The 27,873-nt window shown below is 34.5% G+C and overlaps 1 protein-coding gene across 2 annotated transcripts in view; it reads right to left on the bottom strand.

The window, feature by feature from the left end:
• Window positions 1–27,873, bottom strand: part of PTPRT (protein tyrosine phosphatase receptor type T) — a 678,367-nt gene that overhangs the window by 135,523 nt on the left and 514,971 nt on the right. For both annotated transcript variants that reach the window (XM_087929083.1, XM_087929084.1), the window contains exons 10-11: window positions 4,499–4,700; window positions 3,544–3,646 (exon numbers count right to left, since the gene is read on the bottom strand). In XM_087929083.1, coding sequence (XP_087785209.1) covers window positions 3,544–3,646; window positions 4,499–4,700 — 305 coding nt within the window. The remainder of the gene's footprint in view (window positions 1–3,543; window positions 3,647–4,498; window positions 4,701–27,873) is intronic.

The raw sequence follows: 27,873 nt of genomic DNA, 5'->3' as shown, positions 1-27,873 counted from the left end.
TAGAATGAATAGAAAGTGGATTTAACGAAAGAGCATGTGAAGTCCAATTTGGGGTGGAAATCAGAGAAAAGGAAAGACTCATGTTGATTTTGCAACTGAATCTACTTGTATGAGGAGAAAACATTCATTATAATAGACTTCTCACATATTGGATGTTTGTATGTATTTATATGAAGACATCTGCATTGACATTTCAATTATTTTTACAGATGATTCTATAAAGGAACAAGGTTTTCAGAAATACTTTCACACAGTTTTTGATAGATGCTTATTGATTTACAAGAGGGAGCTTAATTTTGTTTTGTTTTTTTGTTTTTAAAACTGTTCAATAAAAAAAGAAAATAGCAAAATTTAAATCAGAAGGCAGAACAAAATTAGAAAGGAAAGATATATAATATATAACATAGTATATTCTGGTCTCCAACAACATATAGTAATCACTGTATATAGTTTGCTAATTGACAAACACAATCACAATACAAACGTAATATGTTAGTTTTAATAAAAATGAGTACTTTGTCATTTATTCATTAAAAAAATAGTAGGGAAATACATTTTGTTTTTAAGTATTCCCCAGAAAATCTGTTAATTTCTCTGGAAAAGTGATAATCACTTTATTAAATATCTTCTTTTATATTAAGAATCTGAAATGTTTAAATATTACAGAGTATCTTCTCAAATATGATCTGATCTACAGCTACTGTTATCTTAATAAGAAATGTATATTCTGGTGATTGATATGAATTCCTACAGACTTATACATAGCAAATCACTTGGATCAAAATAACAGAATAGCAGAGTTGGAAGGGACCTTGGAAGTCTTCTAATCCAAAGCTCTTCTCAAGCAGGAAATCCTATACCATTTCAAACAAATTTGTCTCTTCTTAAAAATCTCCATTGTTGGAGCATCCACAACTAATTGTTTGATCTGTCAGGAAATTTCTCCTTAGTTTTAGGTTGGTTCTCTCTTTGATTAGTTTCCATCCATTGCTTCTTGTCCTAACTTCAGGTGCTTTGGAGCCTCTTCCTTGTGGCAGCCCTTTAAATATTGGAAAGCTGCTATCATGTCACTCCTTTTCATTAAATTAGATATACCCAATTCCTGTAACCATTATTCCTATGTTTTAGCCTCCAGACCCCTATTAAACTTTATTGCTCTTCTCTGCACTCTTTCTAGGTCAACCAAGCATGGTGAAGTGGTATATAAGTCTAAGTGCTATTGTTATTTTTATTTTGAAAGTGAAATATTGATTTCAACCAATGCATAATATTACTGATGCGCTGAAAATATATAATGGATTTTTTTTGGTGGAGGTATGTATAAAATTCTGTAAATATTTGGGCTATTGTAATAGAAGAAGTGTTCAAACATTTACCAATCCTAAATATGCATATATTAGTCTGAGATAAAATTTGAAGGATAGGTTATTAGATGCATCCTGGAACTAGCACCTTAGATGTAAAACATACTATGTTAACTCTATTATAGCTAACAACTGCAGTATTAGTGTGTCTCTCATTAGTTAAGCAAGATAAGAGCTTTATTACTCCATATTTGTAGTAGGTCAATTAGGAAATTAAAACACTTGGTGTAGCAGCAATAGCATTATCTGTTCTAACACCAGATTAATTTTATAACCCGGTGTTAAAACAGATAAAGATTGCACTGCTCATTTAGAGTTCTTTTCACCATCTTTTAGGCTGCAAAAAACTAGAGTGGCAGGACAGTTGCTATCCTTTGTTAGTTTCTATTTGCCTCTGGGGCATCTGTTCTATCATCGGTGAATGCTAATGCTCTGATTCTGCATGTGCATCATGTGTTATGCAAGAGACTGAGTCCCCTACCTTTCTTCTTCATATTGTCACCAGCTGATTAAAAAACATTACATGCATTCATCCACCCATCCTCCCTATAAGGCGCTCTAGCTTGAAATTTTGACACTGAGTGGTTTATATAGGATTAAAAGTACAAAAATATTTGATAAACATAAAACTACATAAAACATAACTGAGGCCAAACTGCAATCAATCTTCAAGTAAGCATTTCCCAAATAATTTCAGGCAGGCCTTATTCAGTTTTGTCTCAATGGCTGGATGAAAAAAACAAGTTTTCAAAGCCTTATAGAGACCTACAGAAATGGCTTTGGAGGCCATGCAAATCTTGTGGATAGGTTGTTCCAAAAGTCAAAAGCTGTAATCAAGAAAGCACATTTGCAGACTCTGTGCCGTGAAGAGCTTCCATCCCTGTTAATGTTCAGATAGTCCCTCAAGATGTGGTTAAATCATCAGGCTTGGAAGTCCCAGGTAACTGGCAACGTTTTTGTTGTGGGTAATATGTGGTTAACTATATTTTTTCTCCATTTGTGGCTTGTATATTTTCATTTTTAATTATTTTAATATTGATTGTGTGCATTTTATAATGATTGTTTTTATAATGGTGTCTTAATATTATGATTTAATTTATTGTTGTGCATCACCCAGAGTCACTTCTGATAAGGTGTACAGAATTATAACATCGTGCACCTCACTTCAAAGCAATTTCAGAAGGATTCTGTGTTTTGAAGGCCACTCAGGGAATAGTGAAAAACAGGTTAGATACACAACTCCCATCCCAGTAAATCTACTAAGGGTCATCTACAAGGGTGACCAATATTATCTTAGTACTATAGTCAGAAAACAGTCTGAAAACAATCCAGATAATTTATTTATTCCTGGGTCTTCTGAAATTGCAAACTTATCACCTTATCAACAATCTTGCCTAAAAATGACTAACAGTGTTCCTTGTTAACCAAGACAGATTGTGTCTACATCAGGTCCAAAAGACCCATACAACTGAAATACAATTCAGAGCAGATTTAACTGGCTGTATCATATGATTGCCTTAAATAGTTTTCAGAATGGCACTGTGTAAGTTCACCTGTGCCTCTGACTCCCCCATCCCCACATATAGGGATCAAGTCACAGAACTACTACTTGTGGATAGTTTTAATTGCTCAAAACTAAAAAGGGTAGCTTCTCAACTCTCACTTTAAAAAACAGCTATAATAACGTACCTATGCTTTGAAAAATTAGTTCTACAAAACTTGAAAAAAGGGTGAGTGCTCCTTCAAAGTTGATCCACAGCATTTTGCCCACAACTTTCAATAGCACTTTTTTATGTGCATATTTTATGTGTGGAATTTTTGATAGGGGAAAATGAATACTAGCAGACATGGTTTGACACTAACATTCATTCTGCTATGAAATCCAGAGAGAGCAGAATGCCTAAATTATATCTCAGAGGAACCTTTGGGGAATTCTTTCACATTTTCATGCCCCAGAGAACATAGAATTTTCAGTCTTTTGGACCACAGTGCAATCACCATCAATTTCAGAATTTATTTTTAGAGATACTTTCTCTGTAACTTTCAATGGTTCCCTGGGGAAAGGGTCTTATTGTAGCTTTCTTTGTTTTGTTATAATTCTTCCTTTTCATAATCTAGAAATGTGGAATGACACGTGTCATGGCATTTTTGACTAAACAAGGAGATTTTTTATTTTTACCTGACTGGTGCACCACGAGACTGTGCAGGCTTCAGCATGACTGTAATGGTGGTCTCTGTTTCATTCAGAGGGGTGTCAGTATCATATTCTGGCATTGATGGGGCTGTGGAACAACAGAAATATTTATGTTTCTGTAAAGCAACCAGTAGAAGGGAATCAAATACAAAATGCTTTTTGATGTGGTTTGTTCTTTTGTAGTAGTGAATTTTCAATCCAATTAAAAAGAACTGGTTTTCTTGCTATTTTTCTCTCCATGTTCCTTTATGTTTGATTAAATATCTCTTGCTCTCTTTCCAATTTCACATCTTCATTTACAGCTGTCTTCTGCAAGAAGCTGTTTCTAAATGTAACAGTTTGTGTGAGCAGACCCCCTTCAGGCACAAAATGTAAAGTCAATAAAAGAAATTAAGCTCATTTCTTGAAATCTCAATATTGTGTATTAATAATTTCAAATGAATAATATTAAAGCAAAAGAAGCAATGTGTTGTAGCCTGCCAGTTCTATAATTTCTTTGTACATGAATATGAAAATGTTTTACATAAATGCACAGCGGGCAGGAACACAGTTATAGACATTTTTTGTTGCTAGGTGCATCTGCAGATTTCACATAGCTTAGTGATGAAAGGAATGTTTTGAATCATTCTAGATCTATTTCTGTTTAAAATTAAATGGATTCAGAAAGCAATGCTTAGCTGGAAACAAAACAAAACAAAAAGCCCCCCACACTACATCTTATTATTTATTAAAGTGCACAATGTTAAATGACAGGGTTGTCTCACTGTTTTATGAGAAATCTGACAAATTATTTTCCCCGTAGGAACATTTTAAAAAATACAGCCCAAGATGCTAATTGCTTTGACTTTGACAGAATACTAATTATGTTCCCTCTATCTACCAAATTCAAAGTCAAAAACTGAATTTTCTCAGCATGCCATTTTCCCCTTAATAGTAATACCTGAAATTTTAGTTGCAATCCGTGTGGTGATGGGAGGTCCAAAACCCTTTACTGTGCTGGCTTTAATTGTGAATGAATAGGTAGTTCCTGGGTATAACCCTACAAAAAGGTGGTGAGTTTCATTTCTTAGTTTGAAGACTTTTCCTCTCTGGTTCAACAAATCAGCAGTAGGATCTAGAGATCCAACAGCCTTGTAGGTAATCTGAAATAAATGGAGAGAAAAAATCAAATTTGTTGTATTATCTGAATATATATGTAATTCCATATATATTTTCATCTACAAAGATCTACATTTATTTAGAACAACTGAACAAATATACTTCAGCTAACTTTAACTGATTCCTAGAATAAATGCTAGCTACTCAATGTATGCACATATGTATGAGTGTACATTCACACACATCTTTATGAACTGCCCATTTCCTGAAACTCGGGATGGTTTATAATATAGAATTAAAAACAAACAAACTGATGATACATTGCTCATCTCATATTTGCAGCTTTCTATAGCAAAAGAGACAGCCAAATGTTATGGTATCCCGTAGTGGAGAAGCTGTGTGCTGGACTGCTCTTATCCCCATTCTACATTCTGGAACTGCTAAGGTAAGAGCATGGCTATTGTAAATATCCCTTGCTTCCCAACCCTCCTATGTGATTCAGCAAAATAGGATGGCCATGGAATCAAATGCAGGTTAAGTGCCTAAAAGATAGATTTTCATACTTCAGAACTTGAGTTAGAATAGTCACTAACTAATCAGAACTGATTCTGTCTGATGCTTAGACCTTAATCTAGAAACATATATGGAGATTCTCAACCATCCAGGTCATGGTTGTCCCAAAGCAGAGGTGATATTCAGCAGGTTCTGACTAGTTCTGGAAAACCAGTAGCGGAAATTTTGAGTTGTTTGGAAAACAGGCAAATATCACCTCTGCCTGGCCCGGCCCCATCTATTATCTGCCTCCTGAGTCCCAGCTGGTTGACTGGGTCTTATTTTGTTGCCCTGCACAGGAGAACGGAGCTGGAAAGCAGGTTAGTGGGATGGGGAGGGAATTGGATTTTGCAATAACCTTCCCCCAGAAGTGGGGTGGGAATGGAGATTTTACAGTATTCTTTCCCTACCACCCCCACCATGCCACCCCCACCAAGCCTTGCCACCAAACCACACCATGCCCACCAAACCACACCCACAGAGCCAGTAGTAAAATTTTTTGAATCCCACTGATGTCCCAGAGGTGCTTTTTTAAGAGGCAACTGGATTTTCTGGATTTTCTTTCAAGATGTTTCACTTCTCATCCAAGAAGCTTCTTTAGCTCTCAGCTGAGAGAAAAATCAGAAAGTTCCTCTTGAAAAAGCATCTTTGGGACTTAATCTAGAAAGGAAGGAATTTAGATAATCCACTTCATCTAGGATCCTCTGTAGCTGATTCAATCTTGTATAATCTAACAGTTTGCCCAGAAAGGAAAGGTTTGTAACAAAGTGAATGGCTAGATTTTTTTTTCAGGAGAAGGTCGATATTTGCCTCAAGGGTAAGTAGCACATCCCAATTCTAGCCACATGATGCCTCTGTCAGATAGCTAAGAAGTTAAAAAAAATATATGAATCCAGATCACATATGAGAGCCCCATACAGCAGATAACCTGTTTCCTCAGCTTCCACAAGATCAGCAAAACCAAATAGTTAAACAAACAGTTATCATGTTAAACTGTGATATCAATCTCTGAACAAATATAAATTATTTTCTCTGCAAAGAAACTTTCAACAATGAATGGATTATCCTGATAATATAATAAAAGTGGAAAAGTAAGAATGCTTCACTTTAATTTGGGCCAAGTAAGGATACATACCTGCGATTGATCTAATCTGCTCCTTGTTTTCTGCTACTATTATTCTAGATAAGTCTTATCTTGTTTATTTTCTAGAGCTCTTTATAAAGAGATTGATGGTTTGAGAGAGGCTGTTTTTTTTAAAAAAAAATGGTGTCTCAACAATCAGATTTGTGGAAGAACTGCCCACCACATTATTGGGGAAATCTCCAACAGGACTCAAGAAATGACTTGGATTATGCAGCTGGAATGATCCATTTTTATAGGTCTTCTATCCTTACCAGTGTCAGAAGGCCAGCAATTTCTCACTGTTCATGTCACAGTGCTGGAAAAAATGTGTCAAGTTCTGTCCTTTGGGATATGCATTTGACATTACATTACAAATAGAAAAGATACAGGTTTGCATTAGAACACCACAGTTTATGTCATACTGACCCCCTTGCCCTTTCCACAGTTGCTGTTGCATGGTGATATTGGGCAGCTTAAAAGTAAGTGGACAATAGAAAATGATGCAATGTAATGTCACATATGTTTCAAATCTAACATGTGTTTGTCCATATGAGTAAGTGACAAGCCTATATTTTTCTTGGCAATCATGGGCATGAAATCTAAAGTACTTTTGAACCTTACCTTGAAGAGCCATGATGAATCCGTGGCAGTATTGCAAGCTAACTCTGCCCACAGCCAGGAGTTCCATTCTCACTGGCTCAAGGTTGACTCAGCCTCCCATTCTTCTGAGGTCAATAAAATGAGCACTCAGATTGTTAAGGGCATCTGCTGATTCTGTAAACCACTTAGAGAGGGCTGTAAAGCACTATGAAGTCATATACAAGTCTAAATGCTATTGATATTAACCTCAGTGGTATGAGTTTGGAGGATCTACACTGCCAGTTCCACAGTGCAGAAGTTTAGTAATAGTGCAATAGGATGCTGTAAGCAGTCACAACTACATACAGTGCAGTATCAATCTCAATACTTTAGTCACAACCCCAAAGCTATGGATTAGCAGATCTGGTTATTATAGAAGTAGTACAAGCAATTGCAGTGTCCAGGCACTGGGCAATATATTGGCAGCTTCATCTGTGCAGCCTTGGATGGATATGTAATGTTGAATATTCATCTACATACTGAAGATACTGCACACCATATAGCAGATGATCTTCCCAGTGTTTGGGAGATGCTGAACAGAGTGTTGAGCCTTGATAAACCCCATGTAAGATACATCATGGATACAATTTATCTTCTCCTGTCACTACTCCCTGAAACCAATCACTGAGAATTGTGCCTTGCCTCCTATGGCCCGCAGATGCTCCAGAAGGATACTTTGGATAAAAGTATTAAAAGCCACCAAGAGATCAAGGAGCGCTGGGATAGATGTAACACTTGCATCTTGGCTCCACCAAAGATCATCAGCAAATGTGATGAATGCTGAATCTGTACTGTAATCTGGCCAGAAGCCAGACTGAAATGGGTCTAGATAATATGTAATAATTAGGTACCATAATTATAAGTTTAAGAGTGGCCTTTAGGCACCATATTGGTATGCTTTCATTTACTGTATGAACAGTCCTAACAACTTTAAAAATGTAGTACCTGAGTAAAAGAAACAGTCAGGGATCACTGTTAGTGTAAATGTCAGGATACCATTGATATTTACTGGAATTTTATAATTCCAGTAAAATGTCAAAATGGATAATGTCAAAAACACTGTTATTTATTATGTCTTAAGATTCACCAAGCCTTTAGTTAAACTGCATCTTCATTTTCATGATAAGTTGATAAAAGGGCAGCATCTAATAGTTAATAAGTATATATCACAGATATATACATGTTAAAATCATTAGGTTCATTAGGAATATAAAAGAAGATTATGCACATGTACAATAAGAGGTTCCTCCCTCCCTCGTTACCGCTCAAATTGTTCTTTCTTCTTTCTTTTTCTTTTTAACAAGCCTTGCATTATAAACAACTCTAAACTCTACATTTAACTTTTAACTGCTGATGATGGCACAGTTTAGGAAAATTCTCAGTCCTTTAGAGTTACAGAAATTTCATAAATCAGAAATAAACTTGACCATTCTTAAGAAAGTTCTACAAACCAATTTAGATTCATGTTAAGCACCAGCAGATTTAGTAAAACATGAATATTTAGTTCCCTCCACTCCCCCAAAACACTTGCTCCTGTTATTTGTGGCTCTCAGAGACCCTTAAATCCATACCAACAAAACTGGCCAGAAAAGTATTTTTGGGAGAAAAAAAAATCTTGCTTATTTCATTTTTTTTAACCTCTTAAGCACTAAGGGTTTGTTAATTTTTGAAAGAAAAGAGAGAATGTAAAAAAATAAAACCAGGGCAAGATGTAAATATCAGCATACCCTCTGGTATAAAAATAAATTAAACTAAAAATAAAAGGCAGACTATCTCAGCTTTATATACTTTCAATAGAAATCCTAATTTCTTTCCTCTAAAACCTGTTTGGCAACAGTGGACAGATCTGACCATATCTGCAATCAAAGTAATTCAGGAAGAAAGAACTATTATTAAATTTTAATAATAAAGTATTATTTTGGTTATTTTGTTTGTATTTATTAATCATGCTATTCTAATATTTTGTGGTATTTTCTTTGCTAACCTAATGGAAAGAAGAGTTGCACAACAATAGATGGTATTTTAGTGCTGTAGGTGAGGGGAATTCTCTTTCTATTGAGAAGACAAAGAATATATATTTAAATAGAATATATTTAGTTGGCTGGACTCAAAGTGTCGAGTCATACTGGAATAAAAGACAACACTGTGGTACTGATCATAGCAGCACAAGAACAGGCACTTTTTTTTTTTTTTTTTTGCTTAAAAACACTCGGGTGGTTGTTTTGGGAAATTTTTTTCCTCTTTATGATGGCATTATCTTTGGATGAATCCAAAACTGAATACGAAAAATATAAAAAGGAAGAACAAGATTGGAAAGATACTTTGGGCATTCTTTTTCAATCTCTAGAAATGGCGGTACGTACTTATGGAGAATCGATTGTGCAGCAGGATGATTGGGACAAAGAAGAAACCATCTTTGATGAACATGTGAGTCTATTTGGGGAGGAGAAGAAGGAGGAAAAGAAAAAGGGGATTTTAAGACTTAAAAAGACAACCAAAAAAGATAAAAATGAGTTGAAAGGTGGATACAAGGTTAGAAAACAACAGAAAGGGGGAAAGCAGAAGAAGAAAAGGGAGGTGGAGAGACAAAGGAGTAAAGAGGGTAAGGAGAAGAATAAGCAAGGGAGAAAGGAAGGGATGAGAAGTCTTAATGACGGGAAGCAAGATTTAAAGAAACAAAATTTATTTAGAGATAATGGGTAAATCTAATTGAAACAGGGATTCTGTAAGGTACATAAGATTGTGTTTTTATATGTTTTTAGAATAAAATGCTTAAGATATAAATGAGTATTAATATGTATGATTAAAATGGTATTGGCAGTGGTACTAGCCACATTATATATCTATAAATCTGTTCTTTTGTTGTTGCTGTTGTTTCTTTTTTTCTTTTTTCTTTCTATATAATACATTGTATAATTTTAGAATGTGCTAAACAGAATCCCAATACAAGTTATGTGTGATATTAAGCATTATTAGGTTAGGGGAAAGAGTTAAAGGCGTCATACTCCAATCAGTGTACAGGAGAAGCTTTGTTTAAAGAGAAAAGATGAATGGATAGATGAGAACAGACAAAGAATGACAAGTATTATGATTTGAACTGAGAAGAGATAAGTAGAATAAAACTAAGAGAGTTAAAAGAAGGAAGAAGCTATATAGAAAATGGAAAATGGTAATAAGATATGGAATGGTATATAAAAGGAACATGATTTTTGAAGTTGTGTCTGTATGATGAGTTTTAACCTGGGATCAAGCAACTTTCAGAAAAGATGTTTTATGTTTTTATGTTTTATGTTTTGTCTGTTTGTGTATTGGAAGAGAACAATGAAATTGTAAATAAGACAGATGGATATAAAAAATGTATACAATCTAAAGTAAAAGAGATATAATTTGAATAAATAGAAGGAAAGGGAGTAATAAAGAGAAGTTGGGATAAGATATGAAGTTGAACAGATAAGGTAAATATATATATTAAATTGTGTTTATATGGAAATGTGATAATTTGGAATTACTCTGTCTTTAAATAAGATGTTGTATTGGTTTTTTCAGAAAAAGATTTTTTATGTTATTATATTCTATATTTTGTTTGTCTGTATATTGTTTTGTAAAATTAATAAGATTTGCTTAAAAAAAATAACATTGTTCCCAAAGAAGATTTTGAAGCTGCGAAGGAGAGAGAGAAGGGAAAGGATCAGGCTTTTTTTTTCTTCCCTTCCTTATACTGACAGCTAAGAGACTTAAGCAAGAAATTGAAAAAAATCCACTTTGACATTAATAGGCATCTAAGCTGAAAATAAAAGTCAAAGGGATAATAAAGATTTCTGGATATTTAAAAGTTTTTAAAAGTAGGAAATGAGAAAAAAAAAAGAATAAAAAGGCAGGATCTGGAAAAATGGAGGAGACTGCCTGGAACTAAGGAATGGAACAGTAACTAAAAGGAACTTACAGTGAAATTTCAACAAGATTCATCAAAGATACATCTTAATTGAAACTTGGTAACAAAATAATAGAATGCCAGGAAGAAAAAGTGGAAAAAAGAAGCAGAAAGAAACAGCCTTGGATTGTTTGGATTACTTGGTGATTTTTGGTTTTTGCATCTAGATGACTAAACTTAACCAGGTGGTTGTTTAAAAGTCTTTAAAATGGTATCACTCTTAGAAGAACTGAAAATGGAACTTAAAAAATGGAAAGAAGATGCACAAGAAGGGAGAGGTTCTTTTGGTTTCGTATTTCAATTCTTAGAAATGGAGATCTGGAACTATGAGAAACATCAAGAAAGGCTTGCAGAACAAGAAGATTGGGACAAAGAAGAAGCCATCTTTAATGATCAAATAATTTTAAGGGGGGAGAGAAAAGGGGGGAAAGAGAGTGAAAGGTTTAAGACTAGAAAAAAACAACCAAATAGAAGAAGAATAATTTGAAAGATAAGTATAATATTAGAAAGCAACAGAAGAGGGATTACAGATGAGAGAGTTAGAAGTAGAGAGGCGAGGAGGTAAAAAGGGGAGGGAGAAGAAGAGGGGGAAGAAGGCAAGGAAAAGAAGTTGTAAAAGACAGAAACAAGAAATGGAGAAACAGGGAAAAGATATAAGGATTGTAACCATAAACTTGTTTAGAGATAATGGGTGAAAATTTAATTGCAAAAGGGATTCTGCAAAGGTACATAAGATAGCATTGTTATATTATAAATGGAAATAATTTTAGAAAATATGATAAAATGATGGATAAAATATTTACTGTAATGTAGTTGAATGTTTGGTAATAAATAAATGAATTAAAATGATTGAGAGAATTAAATGGGAACATTTTTAATTATTAGTAATGATTTATAAAAATATAAGTGAGAAATATGGGAAAAAAAGAATTAACTATGGAAAGTTTATAAGGGTTCCCAAGGAAGTATGATATTTAATTGAAAAGAAATGTTAAAGATGTTAAGATTTTAATGAATATTAATGATAGAATTGAATTGGAATGGAATGTGTGCTTTATTTACATACATATATAATTTTTTTCTTTTTAAGAATATAGTGTGTATTTTAAGAATTTACCAAGCAGAATTCGATTGAAAGTTATGTATTATATTGAATGCTATAATCTTAAAGGGATACATTGAAGCTTAAATAAGAGTTTGAATGGATAAAATTAAAAGATATAAAGGTGTCGTACTCCAATTGGTAACTACAGGGAAAAATTTGTTTAATAAGAAAAGATAATACGAAATTGAAACAGGACAGACAAAAGTATAAATATAATGATTTGATTGAGATGAGATAATTAAAATAAAGTTGAGAAAATTAAAAGAGGGGAAAAACTATGTAGAAAATATAAAACGGTAATAAGATATGGAATAGAATATAAAAATGAGCATGAAATTGAGTTTGGTGTCTGTATGAAGAAGTGATAACCTGGGACCATGCTATTTTCAAAAAAGATGTTTTATTTTTATTTTGTTTTTGGGAAAACCCAAATAAAACTTTCAAAAAAAAGTTGCAGGCAAGAAAAAGAATACACATTGTGTACAGGAACTGGCACCGTGTACAGGAACATCTGTACAGAATATGGGCTAGACCCTCCTATATGTAAATGGAAGATTCCATAAAAAGTTGTGGAGAATATGAAAGCTAAGATCCTTTGGGACTTCCAGATTCAGACAGATAGGTAGGTACTGGCCAATCAACTAGACATAGTGGTAGTAGACAAGTACCAGAAGACACTAGTGGTGATAGACATAGCAGACATCTGTATATCATCTCTCTCTCCCTGCTCTCTTCAGCATACATTTATTTTTAATCTTACCTCCTTTTGTCTTAAGTGTCCCATTCTCATTTCATTTGTGTAAGGAAGTATTTCTCAGCCTTAGCCTCAGAGAGAAACACTGCCTTAAAACAAACAAAATAGGAGACAAAAAGCGGTAAGATGAAGAATGAATGTATGCTGAGGGAATATAGATTGAATATAAAAATGAGTGACCAGTATTAAAGAACTACCTGGAGGTAAATTAAAGGCTGTTTAGAGAGAAAGAATGAATATTAACTCTCAAAACAAAACTATAACATAAGATTGAGTGAAGAGAAAAGACTAAGAAATGAATGGATACATGGAGTTAATGATATTTTTCAGAGGAAACACCTGAGAATTTTTTTAAAAAATGTATCTCTTTTCTACACTTGTATGAAGTCTGCTTGTCTAAAAAACAGCATGAAGGGTATGTAAATATGTAGTATGAAGCCAGAGGTTTTCCACTCTCTTCTCGTTAATTCCCCTACATTTGTCATTCAACATTATCCCCAGCCACTAAAATTTCTGTTCAATTTATAACTTCTTTTCTATAAATATCCATCACTTCATACATTGCTGCAACTACTGACATACTTTTAGTACATTGTTTATTAAAATACACCTTTGAAAGTCTCTCTGACTTCCATTATTATGCTTATTAATGACAAACTGTGCAAATTATACCACTATATTCAGAGGTAAAACTCATGACTTATTTACCAACCAATTTCTTTACTGTGTTCTAAATTCAGTCTAGAGGTGGCTCAATTTCATCAGAGTTGTCAATCAAATATATAGTGTTGCTGCCTTAACCTTTCCTGATGTTACAAGGATTCTTACTTTTGTACAGGGTAACGTGAATAAATCAATGTATGCATGCAGAGACCTTCTTTTTTTTTTTTTTTTTTGAAATGCACCAGAAAAATCAAATTCACAGGTGTATGAAAAAGACTTTGGGGTAGGGAGGAAATGAAAACTCTGTTTTTATACTAGAGGGGAAAATTGCTTGTCAAACATTCAACAAAACCAAACCAAACCAGAAAAATCATATTCCAATTTGTCTGAATATGATTGAGAAGCATAAGCATGGGAGGGGATCACAAATAGTTTTATTCTGTTGCCAGAAATTACATTGTCTCATCAGAAAAGATTCTACAAATAATCAGTGTAAAACAATATTTATCTCTGAAGTATAGAATTCTTCTGATAACATTGAAAAGAATAAAGCAAGAAGCATGACCTAGCCAGAGTTCAGCATTTAGAAGAAAGAATATTGATATCAATCAAGATGTTAAATGTATGTCACTGAAATAAATCTAAAGTGTATTAATTTATCTAAACTCTATCCTGACCTGACATAATCTGCAGCATCTTTGGGACTTTAGCTCTTTTCTTCTGAGTCCCGTCTCTCTTCTTTTATTCAAACTCTTATTTTTATCACACAACAAATCTTCCTAACCAAGACCATTTTAAAGGGATGGCTTTAATCATTTTTAAAGGTACTAGAAATGAAGAGCAGAATAGCCCTGGCTTTCTGTGTCTTTCTTCATTACTTATATCCAAAAATGTCATATGGATCTGAATTGAATTATCTACTACTTTCATATTTATACTAAGTGCCATCAAATTTTCCACTGAAAGATTGTATCAAAATGTTTAAAATGCATTTTGAGCATTTATATTTAGATATACATATTTTGGAAAAAAATAAAAACCAGTAAACAGATTTATTAGTTATGGGTTAATTTTTTATCATATATCTGCTTGACATAGTATGATACATGTAGTTAATTACTACAGAGACCTATCTATGTAATAAAACAGAACTAAAGATAGAAAAAAAACCCACAATTAAATCAATTTTGTGCAGTTCCCTGGTTTTCATTATTAAAGGCCCCATCCTGAAAATCTTAGGAATAGAGATTTTGAGAAATATACCATTTTGTATAGCTATCAATCTCACAAGGAATGGTGAGTTTCTGAATGGGTAACTATTGGGTAACTATTGCTTCTGTTATATGTTCTCACGGGTATTAACCCTTTCTAGTTAAGGTCAGAAAATCTACCTGGGTAAGCCTTGGCCAGTCACTCTTTGTCAACTCTAGGTAAGAGGAAATGGCAGATCACTTTCAAATTATCTTGCCAAGAAAAATCCAGTTTCAAGGAGTCAACACTGACTTGAATGTATTAAAAAAGAGAGTAATGCAATTCTGTAAACTTATTGACCTAGAACGACTTTATCTGAAATCTTCATTGTTTTTATTCCCCTTAGCACTTTTTTAATTCAGGCTTCCTAAATCAAGTTTGTTTATCATTTTTCAAAATATTGAAATTTCCCAGTATTCTTTCAGGAGGATCATCTGTGTAAGTTGTTTTGTTTCAATAACTCTGAAGATCAGGCAAAATCTTTTGAGGACCTATTAGAAGACAGCCTATGTGAAGCCCTTTCTATAGGATACTAGATTCCTCCACAAGTGAACTCACAAAAGAGTAGATGCCCCAAAGTTGTACAAAAATGTCACAAAATTCTACTTTTACTGAAGCAGGGAAAAAAGTTTAAAGTAATATACACTGCAACCAGATATAGAAGATCACTAGTAACAGGCAGCTTGCAGAATCTTTGCCAATGTAATAACTCTTAACCAAGTAACAATACCAAGAAGGTGTTGTGGTTAACCCGCAGAAAGTGTGGACAACTGAGGAGAGTGAGGACTCAGATGAGGGGCCAGGACCATTAGGGAGTAGACTGCTGCCTTGAGAGATTGTGAGGACTGGCAGCAGCGATGAAGAGGTTCCCGAGGAGCCTGTGCCAAGTGCGCATACGCGCAGAGCTGTTCATAGGAAAGAACAGCTGCAGCAGAATGGGCGACTTGGGAGTAAGGCTGCAAGATAATGGCCCCTCCTTCAAGAAGATAAAAGCCAGCTGTGAATCAGACATTCTTTGTAGGAAGCAAAAATGTTTTGAAACTCCAGCCTTGTGGACATTGCAGTATCTTAGTTGGTATTTGAAGACTCTTGTGTTGTGAAATATTTCTTATCTGTGATTCTTGGCCTTTTCTTTGGTGAGGTTTGTGCTTATCAAAGTTAATTAGTTTGCAGCAGCCTTTTAACTGGGGATTTGTAAGACTCATTAAAAGGTTTCTGTTCCCTTTGGTTATTGTTTGTTTTATTGGAAAAGGGTTTGGGTCAGAACAGAAGGATTTAACAATCTAGATTTCAAGGTCGGGGTTGGAGATAAGAATAAGGAAGAGAGGTTAATTCACTTTGCTGCTCAATAACAGCTTTTTTTCTTCTGTTCAATCTTGACCAATTGTCAGATAGTGCAAATTACTCTAACTCTTCTTGGTCTTCTGGCAAAAATCAAGTGTAGTACCTTAGGAAGATATTTTTGCCTCATACTACTTCATACACCAGGCAGAAAGCACTGAGATTCACAAAACAGTCCTTTTCTAAATGCTCAGAGACTGAAAAATGTTAGTCTTTTACATAGGTGGGATCCTTGATTGAAATCTTCTATCAAAAAAAGCAGGATAAAACCAAATTCAAAAAGCTTTGCTAGTTGAAAAGAATGATTGCATTTACTACAATAGTTTACTGCTGGCTTTGCTCCAAGATAGTGAAGTGACAAAAGAGCATGCAAGTAGAATGCATGATCATTTCCTGTCATTGTCTGTCTGAAACAATGACTCTGATTGCTATTTGTGTAAGTGGGTTTTCAAGCTTTGCTGTCAAGTTGCCTGAGATGACTTTATAGATCACCAAGAAAGGTTGAAAGGAAGCTGTTTTAAAGCAAGGGACAAAAAGAAATAATAATCTGTACAGTCCCCTAACATTAATTTTCTATTTTTTTAAATTAATACTTATACACTGTTCACCTAGAATAATTTCCTAATCTGGTCATGCAGAGTTTGAGAATTATAGCAGTCTAACCTGATCAAAATTCATCAGAAATAGATAGAAATCTTCCTTATTTTGACTCCTGTGATCTTCAAAGTGAAAGCTAAGAATTCTTGAGAACGTTAAGAAGCCAGTCATTTCCAGCATGCCAATTTTATGACATATACTCAGTGATAAAAGACAATATTTCATTCAAGTTTAATGTTTCGGCACCATCAAGCAATTATCCTGCCCTCACTTTTTGAGGAAATTCCCCATGTTAACTGCTTGACCACATTCAAGAAGAAAGGCAACAGTATTGCTCATTGTCACATAGGAAGATGTTTACAATGCCAGTTTCAAGAGCCCTACCACATAAATATGTTTGCTTAAACAGAAAGAGCTCCCAAGTGTTTCTTAGTCAGAAACTCACAGAAGAAGTTGTCTAACCATTTGAAAATTATGAGAGGAGGTGAGCAAGTTTAATTTGTAAGATTCTTCATATGGGAGTCTCAAAACCAAGTTGACCCCATTTAGATCTGGCAGGTCTTTAAAAGTTGTACGTCATTAAGCTTCTATAGCAAAAGAAAATTGGAAAATTGGGGACTGAAACCTTCGGATAATTTCCTTGCTGAAAAAAAACCCATTTTTTTCTTGAATTGTATGTATTTGCTATAATGTCAAGATTCCCTATGAGTTTAGTTCTGCTAATTCTTACTTGTGTTCCTTTTCTATCTGTAGCTGGATTAGCGATGAATTGAAAGAATTGGGAGGAGATTTATGTGGAATTCTTTTACTTCCATACAAAAGAAAGTCATTACCGGACATCTTTCTCAATTTTCTGCCATTTCTATTTTGTACCCTACACTTTAGGGATGGAGTATATATTAATCTACATATACTCTAATCTACCATCATGATATATGTGTAACCTATATAGGATAATCATGCATAAAGGAAGATATTTCCATTTTACTTCAACAATATTTTCTTATTGAAAATTACTTCCCCATCTCAATTTGTCAATAATAAAACCAGTGCCCCTTTCTGAATCCTCTTCCATGCTCAGGTTTTGTAAAGAGGATAAATAAATTAATTTGAGAAGAAATTAATAAACCAATATCTGGTGAAAAAGAAATGTGTTAAGTCCACAGTGGTGGATGAGTATTATAAAATTGGAGGGTGATACAAGAGACTGAGAGTAGGCTACTCTTCATACTCCTACTTCTGTCTCCCTGGAGCATAAAAGGGAAGGAAGAAAGTATTCTGCACTTGTATTATCTGATTATCTGTATCTGTCATGTGCATGAGCCCTTGCTAAAATGGCATATATGGAAGCATTATTAATCTTTGAAATAAAATTGGATAGACTTTTTAATCTTAGTAGAAATATAAGACTACTTCTTTATACTTAACAGCACTACATTGCAGTGATAACTCTAAAATTTGGTTATGACTAGCAATCAACTTTTTAATGTTTATTTATAGATGCAGACATATTTGATTAGATAGTAAAGTTGACATAATCTTTACCGATATGACTATGGTCAAGACAATTTTGCAAATATAGGATTACCTTTCTTGGACAAACAACTCATAAAACAAACCTAATTAACATATTTTTAGTCCAGATATGGACACAAGTCACTTTGAGAAAATAGGATTTTTTCTGTTTATTCTTGTGTGTTTTAAGTTTTAGTAGTAAGAACATCATAATGGAATGTGACTGACACCACAGGATTATGTTACATTTTCTTCTATAATTAATACTAGTAAACAAAATGTGTTCATTTATGATCCAAGAACTACTCACAGGATTAAAAAAAACACTATATCATTAATACATTTATAAGAAACTATTGTTTATATAGTACATATGTATATGTATATATGGGAGAAACTCCATGAATCAATCCACTCAGAGTTCATAATAAGATTGGGGGGGTATATAAATATTGTAAATAAGTAAGCTCAATATTTCTTTATATTCTGCCATTATTATTGTTATTTTTTTTAACAAGTCAAATGACAAACATATCTAATACTCCTTCTTTCTATTTCTTCCAACAATAACTCTGTCAGGTGAGTTGAACTGAGAAGGAATGAATGGTCCAAGAACATTGGTGATAATTTCATAGGGGATGGATTGGGGAAGAGGAGGGGAAGGGAGGGTGGGAGGGAAAGGGAGAGAATGGGATGTTACATCATGGTTACCCAGTGAGCTTCCATGGCTGATGTGGACCTGAGCTTGGCTCTTCCTGTGGTCAGTCCAATATCTTTATCAGTGGATCACCCTGGATTTTATCCCTTTTGCACCACCAAACCTAACAGAATTAGTCTCTTAATGGAAGGGTGGTTTCCTGCTGCAATAAGAAAGTGAGCAATAAATGGTTGAGAAACGCATATAATATAATACTGAAAATGTGAGGGAGTGAGGCAGCTGGAATTTATTATTTTTTTGTTGTGTGGAGTGGGAGTGATGATAATTGTTTTACTTCATAGGAGCAACTCAAAGGTAGGACACTGAATGCTGTTTTTGAAAACTCAACAATAAGACAATTTTAATTACTACCCTAGGAACATTCTAGTTGTGTTTACAGTTTCAAGTTAGGGTTAATTTTTCTCTTTTTTCTGTTTTATTTTTCAACATTTAACTTTTCTCACAAGTTCTCAAGTTTCCTTTCATATAAATTAATTCCTTACCCCAATTTTATATTTTGACCCCCATACCAACCAAATTAAATCTTGTTATTATTTTGAATTTTCCAAATGTAACTTTCATATGTGAACCAATAATATATTTTTTCTAATAATCTGTCTGATTTTGGATTATTATTTTTTTTAACAAACTTAATTCAGTTTTTCACATTAAAAACAAAAATCTCTTTTTAGTGGACAACATATTTCCTGGTCATCACCTTTACATACAAATATGACAGCAATTATACATTGAGATATGCATACTTAATTCTATTATTACCTTCTACATTCCAAATTTTCAGTAAGGAGAGAAACAAACATTAATTCTAGCCTCTTCCATTAATCTCAATTGAAACATCTTTTTGTTTCATTTCAATTATTTCAAATATAATTCTTTAATATTTATTTTTGAAAATAAAGATAAACAATATGTGTTTGCCTAATAATAATAATAAAGTTTAATTATAAATTCTTTCATTAATCTCAATTGAAACATCTTTTTATTTCATTTCAATTATTTAAAATATAGTCCTTTAATATTTATTTTAAAAATAAAAATAAACAATATATGTTTGCCTAATAATAGCAATAATGAAGTTACCAAAGTCTCTCCTTGCTTTTAATAGTCTATATTAAACTTATTAATTTAGCTGGTTCTTTAGTCTGTCATATTCCCTTTCCATTACACATTTTTTTTTATGAATTCTTAATTAATACAAAAAGAAAAAAGAACAAGTATAGGTTTCCCCCCTTTTACTATTTTGAGTGTGACACCTTAATGATTAGATTATACCTTTATTCCCTCATCTTAATTCCCAATAAACCATTAATCATTACATCTTTTCAGTTGGATTCCACAGCATATCCCCCCATTTAATAAGAGTTATCAGTATCTATATTACCCTATTTTCTAAATATTTTTAATTGCAGAAATATTCTTATTACCTCTTGTCACCCTGCAGAATCCCCTTTTAATTCATCAACCATTATCTCTGAAAAAACAATTTCTTTTCAGCATTTTACTAGTTCTGTGTTTCTTTCTTTCACATGCCTGTTTCTTACTGTTTCTCCTCCCCCTCTTTTCCCCATATCTTTTCTCATTCCAGTTTATATCCCTCTTTTTCTTAATATCTTCCTTTCCCCTTTTCTGCTGGGTCTTTCTGCCTTTCCTGACTTCACAGGTATTCCTTCTTTTAATTGTAAAGAAACAATTTCCTTTTAACATTTTACTATTTCTGTATCTCTTTCTTTCATATGCCTGTTTCTTGTTGCTTCTCCTCCCCCTCTTTTCCCCATATCTTTTCTCATTCTAGTTTATATTCCTCTCTTTCTTAATATCTTCCTTTCCCCTTTTCTGCTGAGTCTTCCTGCCTTTCCTGACTACACAGGTATTCCCTATTTTGATTGCCTTCTTAAATCTCAACTTTTTAACCTTCCTTCTTTCCCCACTTCTTTGTAGCGTTCTTTGTGTTAATTGTCTATTTAAAATGTCTTCTCCTTGAGTCGATTTCTCCTCCTCTGAAAATCTTTCTTCTTGTTCTTCAATCGCCATTTCCATTTTTTCTAGCACAGAGCAAAGTGATTTGCCTCTTTCCTGTAGTAATTCTCTCATATTTTTAAGTTCCATTTTTAATTCCCGAAGAGATATCATCATTCTTATATTTTATGATCATTAAAATCCACAAAAAGAAACCACTTTTACTTTCCTTTCTTCTTTCAGTTTTTTAAGGTTCTCAGTTATTCCAGTCCAGGGTTTATACTAAAAATGTCAATCAGTTCCACAAACAGTCTTTCCTTGCTTTTTCCTTTATTCTGGTTCTGTTTTCACTTTCTAAAATTCTTACTTTGTTTCAATATTTCTGTAATGTTATATCCACACCAGTTCATTCAAAAATAGGATGCTCTCCCTTTTATTTGAGCCAAATTTTTATCAAAAGGTGACACTCTCCATTTATACAAAGTCTTCACCTTTTTCCCTATTTTTTTTTTATTTAAGGTTTTTCGAACCTCAATATTCCAGCACAGTCCAGTCTCCAATTTGTAAACTTTGTTATTATTATTCTTTGACAATCTTAAGTCCAGCTTTAGTTTTATACTTATTTATTCCCAAAATATTTTAGTCCAATTTTATTAAATCTTTAATTCCAACTTCTTCCTTTCCCAGTTCGAAGCCCCATTTAGCTGTCAAAAATATTTTCTTTTTTTTTTCTCTGTCCCTTTGTAATTTCACCACTCGCTTTTCTTTTCTTAAACATTCTATGTTATCTTAATCCCGGGGTACTTTTGTGTAGTTAAATTGCCCGGTTCAGATGTTATCTACCTCTTTCTTCCCTCCTGCACAAATCTTAGTCCAGCTGAGTCATCCTCTTTGGGGTGGCCATTTTAGACCACCGCTGCAGTCATCTTTGGGAGGAAAAAAAAAACCAAGCCGGGGGAGATGCGGCTCCTCACAATCAGGCTTGCTGCTTCCTCTTACTCCGCTGCCCTTTCAAAGCAGTTTCAGCCCCTAATCAAAATGATTGGGGCTCTCCAATGAAAGAGCATGGATGATAGCCGCAGAGAGTTGCGATCTACTGTCCGTTGGCGAGGAGGCTCGGCCTTCTTGGTGGATTATTTTTTTTATTAATCTGTTCATGTAGTCCTAGACTTACAACCATTTATTTAGTACTCATTCAAAGTTACAACAGCACTGAAAAATGTGACTTATGACCAATTTTCACTCTTATGATTATTGCAGCATCCCCATGGTCACATGATCAAAATTTAGGCACTTTGGCAACTGGCATGCATTTATGACAGTTGCACTATTTACAACCTTCCCAGCCAGCGTTTGACAAGCAAACTCAATGAGAGAAGCCAGATTTACTTAATGATGATGACATGATGATGAAGATGACATGATTCAGTTAACAACTGCAATGATTTGTTTAACAACTGCAGCAAAAAAGTCCATAAAAGGAAATACTTAACTCATTTAACAACTGCATCACTTAACAACAGAAGCAACAGAAATTTGGGGCACAATGTTTATCTGATGATTTCAGCCGAACAGTTTGCACTGATTTTACCAGTGCTGCCAACAGAAAAAGTATTGTCGTTAAAAAAAACTCTGTTTACCTAATTCTTGCATTGGTTGCATTTATTTGGACTAAATACATAATTCTGTATTGTTACACTATATTGTTTTCGCATTATAATCACCCAACAATATTTGACTTTCCAAATTTTACATTTATCACACTTCCTACTTACATATGGAGGTCAATGTTTAACTATTTTTAACAATTTGGCCACAGGACAAATACTAATTCACTAGATCACATAATACTTAGAGACCCTAGAATTCTGCTGTCTGGAATCCATACTCTATATCAGACATAAATACAACTGAGCGAGTCCAGAAGTATTTTACAAAAGAGTACTACATTCTTCTGTTCGCAACAGAAAAACCTGCAGCACCAGACTTGAGATTCTAGGCTTAGACAACCTTGAACTATGCCGGCATAGTACACAAAATCTTATGTTACAACATCTTACCAGTTAATGAATATTTCAGCTTTAACCACAACAATACAAGAACACACAATAGATATGAACTTAATGTAAACCACTCCAAACTTGATTGCAGGAAGTATGATTTCAACAACAGAGTGGTCAATGTCTGGAACTCACTACCTGATTCTGTTTGTCACCTGCTCAAACCCCCACTTCCTTATCCTCAAACTAACCTCTATTGACCTCACCGCTTTAACTTCAGATATCAAGGAATGAAATAGCAAGAAATAATCTAAATGTATAAGGAAGGAATAAGAGGTCTGTAACAGGCATGCATAAGTGCACAATCATGCCTACCGTCCCTGTCTTATTATCCCCAATTATTAGTTCCTATTTCTTATATTTAAACTTATGTTTATTCTTACTTCTATTGTATTGTAAGATTTTGACAAAATAAATAAATAATAATAACTTTTCTAATAACTATCTACACACTAATACATTTTTCATAATCCTTGGAAACTATGGGTGAATTTAATTTAGTGGATTTTTGGCCTTATGTTATTCCTTCCTTATACATTTAGATTATTTCTTGCTATTTCATTCCTTGATATCTGAAGTGCTAACCTTATTTCATATAATGTTACTGTGTAGTTAATCATTATCTGACAACAGCTTAAATATGTATATCAAATGGTTTATATCATTATTGAAAGATAATTTACTATATTGATGGAGCAAGAGATTGTAGAAAATGTTATCATTATTGGGGTTTGATTAAATTTGTGACCATTTATGGGCTACCTTTTATTCATGAAGTTACCGCAAAGACTCTTAAAAACAAACAAACAAATAAATAATAAATACAATTACTTAGATTGTTAAATTGTTAGAAAGGAATAATTCTTAATATTTTATCTATTCCCTGAGTGATTTCATTCCCTGTTTTCTTGTAAGTACTTTGAAGTATTTGACATGGCTTCACTTTGTTTCTCACAAAGGATGTTCCACTTGTGACTAACTAGAAAAGCATGTCTAGATGCACACACAGCTTTAACTTTTTCAAAGGTAAGATGTTTTAGAAGGGACATGGTATGGTTAGGAAATACTAATATGTACATTAGAGTATAGGCAAGAATCAGAACAGCTTGCTAGTGATGTTCTTGAGGAAGAAAATTCTAAGCGTGTATGATGTGTCTAAGAAAGAAGTGAGACATGAAGATATCCATAGCTAAGACAGACCTGACAGAAAATAGATTTTGTTACATGCTTATAAGAGGGAGCCAGCTGATGCAAAGAGAAGTTGGAGAGAGCAAAAGTATTTAGAAGTTTCAGTAGTACTAGCTGTACTTCCTCCAAGAACATTAAGCTGTACTTCCTCCAAGAACATTAAGCTCAAAAGCTGAATGGAGAACTCAATGGGGAGCATCACATTGCAGGTGATTGATATATTAAGGGGCAATCCAATCTCCACCCCTCACATTCTGTTCCCTTCCTCCCCATCTTTTAACTATAATTTGATTTTTAATTTCATTTTCATCATTTTAGAAATATTTATCTGGTAGGATTTTAATTGATTAATGCTTTGAGCTGCCCAGAGTCATCATTTCAATTTGAGGTAGTCGGCAAATAAATTTAATAAATGTATATATGTATGTATGTATGTATGTATGTATGTACAGGGGTGGGATTCAAATTTTTAAACAACCGGTTCTGTGGGCGTGGCTTAGGTGGTGGGCATGGCTTGGTGGTCATGTTATTGGCTGAGCAAGGCCAACTCAACAACACTCACATCGAGGCATGCATCTCCTTGCCTGGCCTCTCATGAATATGGGGATGCTGCAACAGTTATAAGTGTGAAAAATGGTCATAAGTCACTTTTTTCAGTGCCATTGTAACTTTGAATGGTCACTCCACATAAGCAAAGTACCAGCAAAGGAGGGGGAAAACACTCCAGAATGTAAAAAGAGTTAATGGAGAGGCAGTTTCTGTAAGCAACACCAAAATGTTTACTTCCTGTCTTCCTTACAGGATTAGGACAGTAATTTCTTCTAACAATCGGTTCTCCAAACTGCTTAGAATCTTAACAACCAGTTCTAGTGAATAGGTGTGAACTGGTAGAATCCCACCCCTGTGTGTGTGTGTATGTATGTATGTATGTATGTATGTATGTACGTATGTATGTATGTTTATCCTGGTGCATGGCTTACTAACCATGAGAGAAATGAGGTGAGTCAAAGAGTGGAGACAATTGCTAATGGGTCATAGAGGAGACCAGAAAACAGATGAGCAAAGTCCATGAGGGATGGGAAAGGAGGAACGAGCTATCAAAAGGATCTCACAATCATGCTTGGAATATAGTGACAGTTCTGGCAGATAATATGCATCAGAGACAGAGGAGAATACTCACAGAAGCTTTCAGGAGAGGTTGAAAAGCTATGAGGAAGAAATAGTATTACTTCAAGCAGAGAAGATAGATGAAACCTGTCCTGGAAGAAGAGAGAGTCACAATAAACCTCAAAAAGAAACTGGGAAGGATTTAATCGTTACAGACCCAGGTATCCAAACATTTAGATGTTTCTGGGTGTAACAAGGGAAGAGGAAGAATGAGAAGAGACCATAAATAAAGTTTGAGAATAAATTACCTGAAAGTTAAGGGAACAAAAGTGATAATAATAAGAGAAAGGTCCCTCTGACAGATAAATATGTTCAGTGGAACAAGAACTTGAGAAAAATTAACAATTTTAAAGCTGACTAGATAAAATTATTATAATTACAGATTAAAGCATAGATATTTAGAAATAGTGCATAGAGTTATGAATATATACAAAAACTAGCTCTATACCCATGCTTCACTACAAAACTATATGATCGGGCTTAGTTTTGGGCGAGGAAAATAAGGGGAAAAAATTGTCCCTCTGCCTAGCAGTATCCATTAGTATTCATCTGGCTAGTGTCGTGTCAGTGTGTGAGAGAGAGTTGAGGGCTGTTTGGAAACTGAAACAGTATTTGCTGTGTGAACAAGAAGGAGACAGCAAGGAGCCTGGGTGTGGCTTAGCTCAACTGTTCTGTACTAAAGCTAGTTGTTGCTGTGAAATTGAAACTGAAATTTCTCCTCTCTGCTTGTGTTAATAATAATATATGAAATACTAATGTTCTGATAGTCATTTTGAAAAATCCTTTCTTAGTGAGCACCTAGAAGTCAAGAGAAACATACATGCCAAATTTCAAATTTGTAGTCTTTACGGTTCTGAAGATTTTGTGATGATGCGTGAATTGTATTCTGCTTTTATATATATATAAAACTTAAGAATATATATATATATTGCGAAAACTTAAGAATATATATATATATTGCGAAAACTTAAGAATATATATATATATATATATATATATATATATATATATATTTATTTATTTTCTTAAGTTTTCGTGGGTACTTACATGTATGGCATTCGGCTTTGTTCGGGTATTTTCCCACGTCATTGTAGTTGTGCTTTTAAAGTTGTAGCAACGTTTCAGCAGAATCTTATCTGCCATCATCAGGCTTCTGTATAGGCTTCCTTTTATATATGAATATATAAAAGAATGAGATTCTGCTGAAATGTTGGCAGGTCTTGGCATGTTCAGGTCTTTTCCCGTGTAAGATTGAGAGTATCTTGGCGACGTTTCGGTGAGCTCCCACTCGCCATCCTCAGGCTGGTGCTTTCGGCTTCGTGCTGAAACTTCTTGCACCGGCACGAAGCTGAAAGCACCAGCCTGAGTGGGACCTCGCCAAAACATCGCCAAGATACTCTCAATCTTACACAGGAAAAGACCTGAACATGCCAAGACCTCCATACCTGTACCCGTGAAAATCTACGAAAACAAATATATATATATATTCTTAAGTTTTTGCAGGTACTTACATGTATGGTATTCAGCTTTGTTCGGGTATTTTCCCACGTCATTATAGTTGTGCTTTTAAAGTTGTAGCAACATTTCGGCAGAATCTCATCTGCCATCATCAGGCTTCTGTATTGTGTTCATCTGTGAGTCAGACTTTTACAGTTGTTTCAGTTTTAAATTTGGGGCTAGCCTACTGCTGTGTCAGAATGGTTTTTTCTTCATCCTGATTGGTTGGGAGTCTTGGTCTGTGTTTATTGGTCTTGGAGTTTGCTGTGTTCTGCTTGATTGGTGTTTCGAATATCTTCTATCTGTTTTGTGGCTTTTTTTGTCTTGATTGGCTGGCAGCATTGTGTTCCTGCATTGGAGGCTTTTAGTGCAGCTTGGCTCTAAGTAAATGGATGGCTATCATTTATTAGGAAGCTAGGTTTCATCTGGGTGCCTGGTTGGGATGTGTTTGAGCTGGAGGTATCAGGGGGGATCTGTTTGTGCCCAGGTGTTTACCTGGCTTGTGGTGTGGAGATTTTTTGTTTGTGAGTGCAGGCTTCCAAATAATTGACAGTCTGGTGGAATCATTTCTTCTATTCATGCTTTCAGGTCTTTTTTCAATCTCTATGGCTTCTCTGATAATTCTGCAGCTGGGGTTTTCTATAGTGGCTAGGGTTTTGGTGCCATTGAAGTTGATGCTTTGACCTGTGGCTTTCATGTGTTGGACTAGTGAGGAAGTGTGTTCCAGCTTTTTTACTGCATTTTTGTGTTCATCCAGGCGGGTACTTATTCTTCTATCTGTCCAATACACACCACAAGCCAGGCAAACACCTATATATATATATATATCCCAGGAGGCTTCCCTGAGGCCCAAGAAACAAAAGGGCATGCAGGGTGTGGGGTGGGGTGCTGTGCCCCCCCCCACGCTCCATTTTTTGGCTTCCTGGGCCCCAGGGAAGCTTCCTGGAACCAAAAATACCCAGGAGGCCCAAAAACAGTGCGGGATGGGGGGAGCTGATTTTTTCCTTCCTGGGCTCCAGGGTAGGCTTCTGAGAGCAAAAAAGTCCCTCCAGGAGGCTTGCCTGAGGCCGAGGAGGCAAAAACCAAAAAACCAAAAAACCATGCCCAACCAGTAATATGGCCACACCCACCTAGGTACATCCACAGAACCGGTTGTTAAA

This window comes from Pseudonaja textilis, chromosome 3, assembly GCF_049901715.1.
Source record: "Pseudonaja textilis isolate UNSWEBS1 chromosome 3, rPseTex1.2, whole genome shotgun sequence".
Lineage (NCBI taxonomy): Eukaryota > Metazoa > Chordata > Lepidosauria > Squamata > Elapidae > Pseudonaja > Pseudonaja textilis.
The sequence above is the reverse complement of the archived record's forward strand: the minus strand, read 5'-3'. Positions and strand labels throughout refer to the sequence as shown.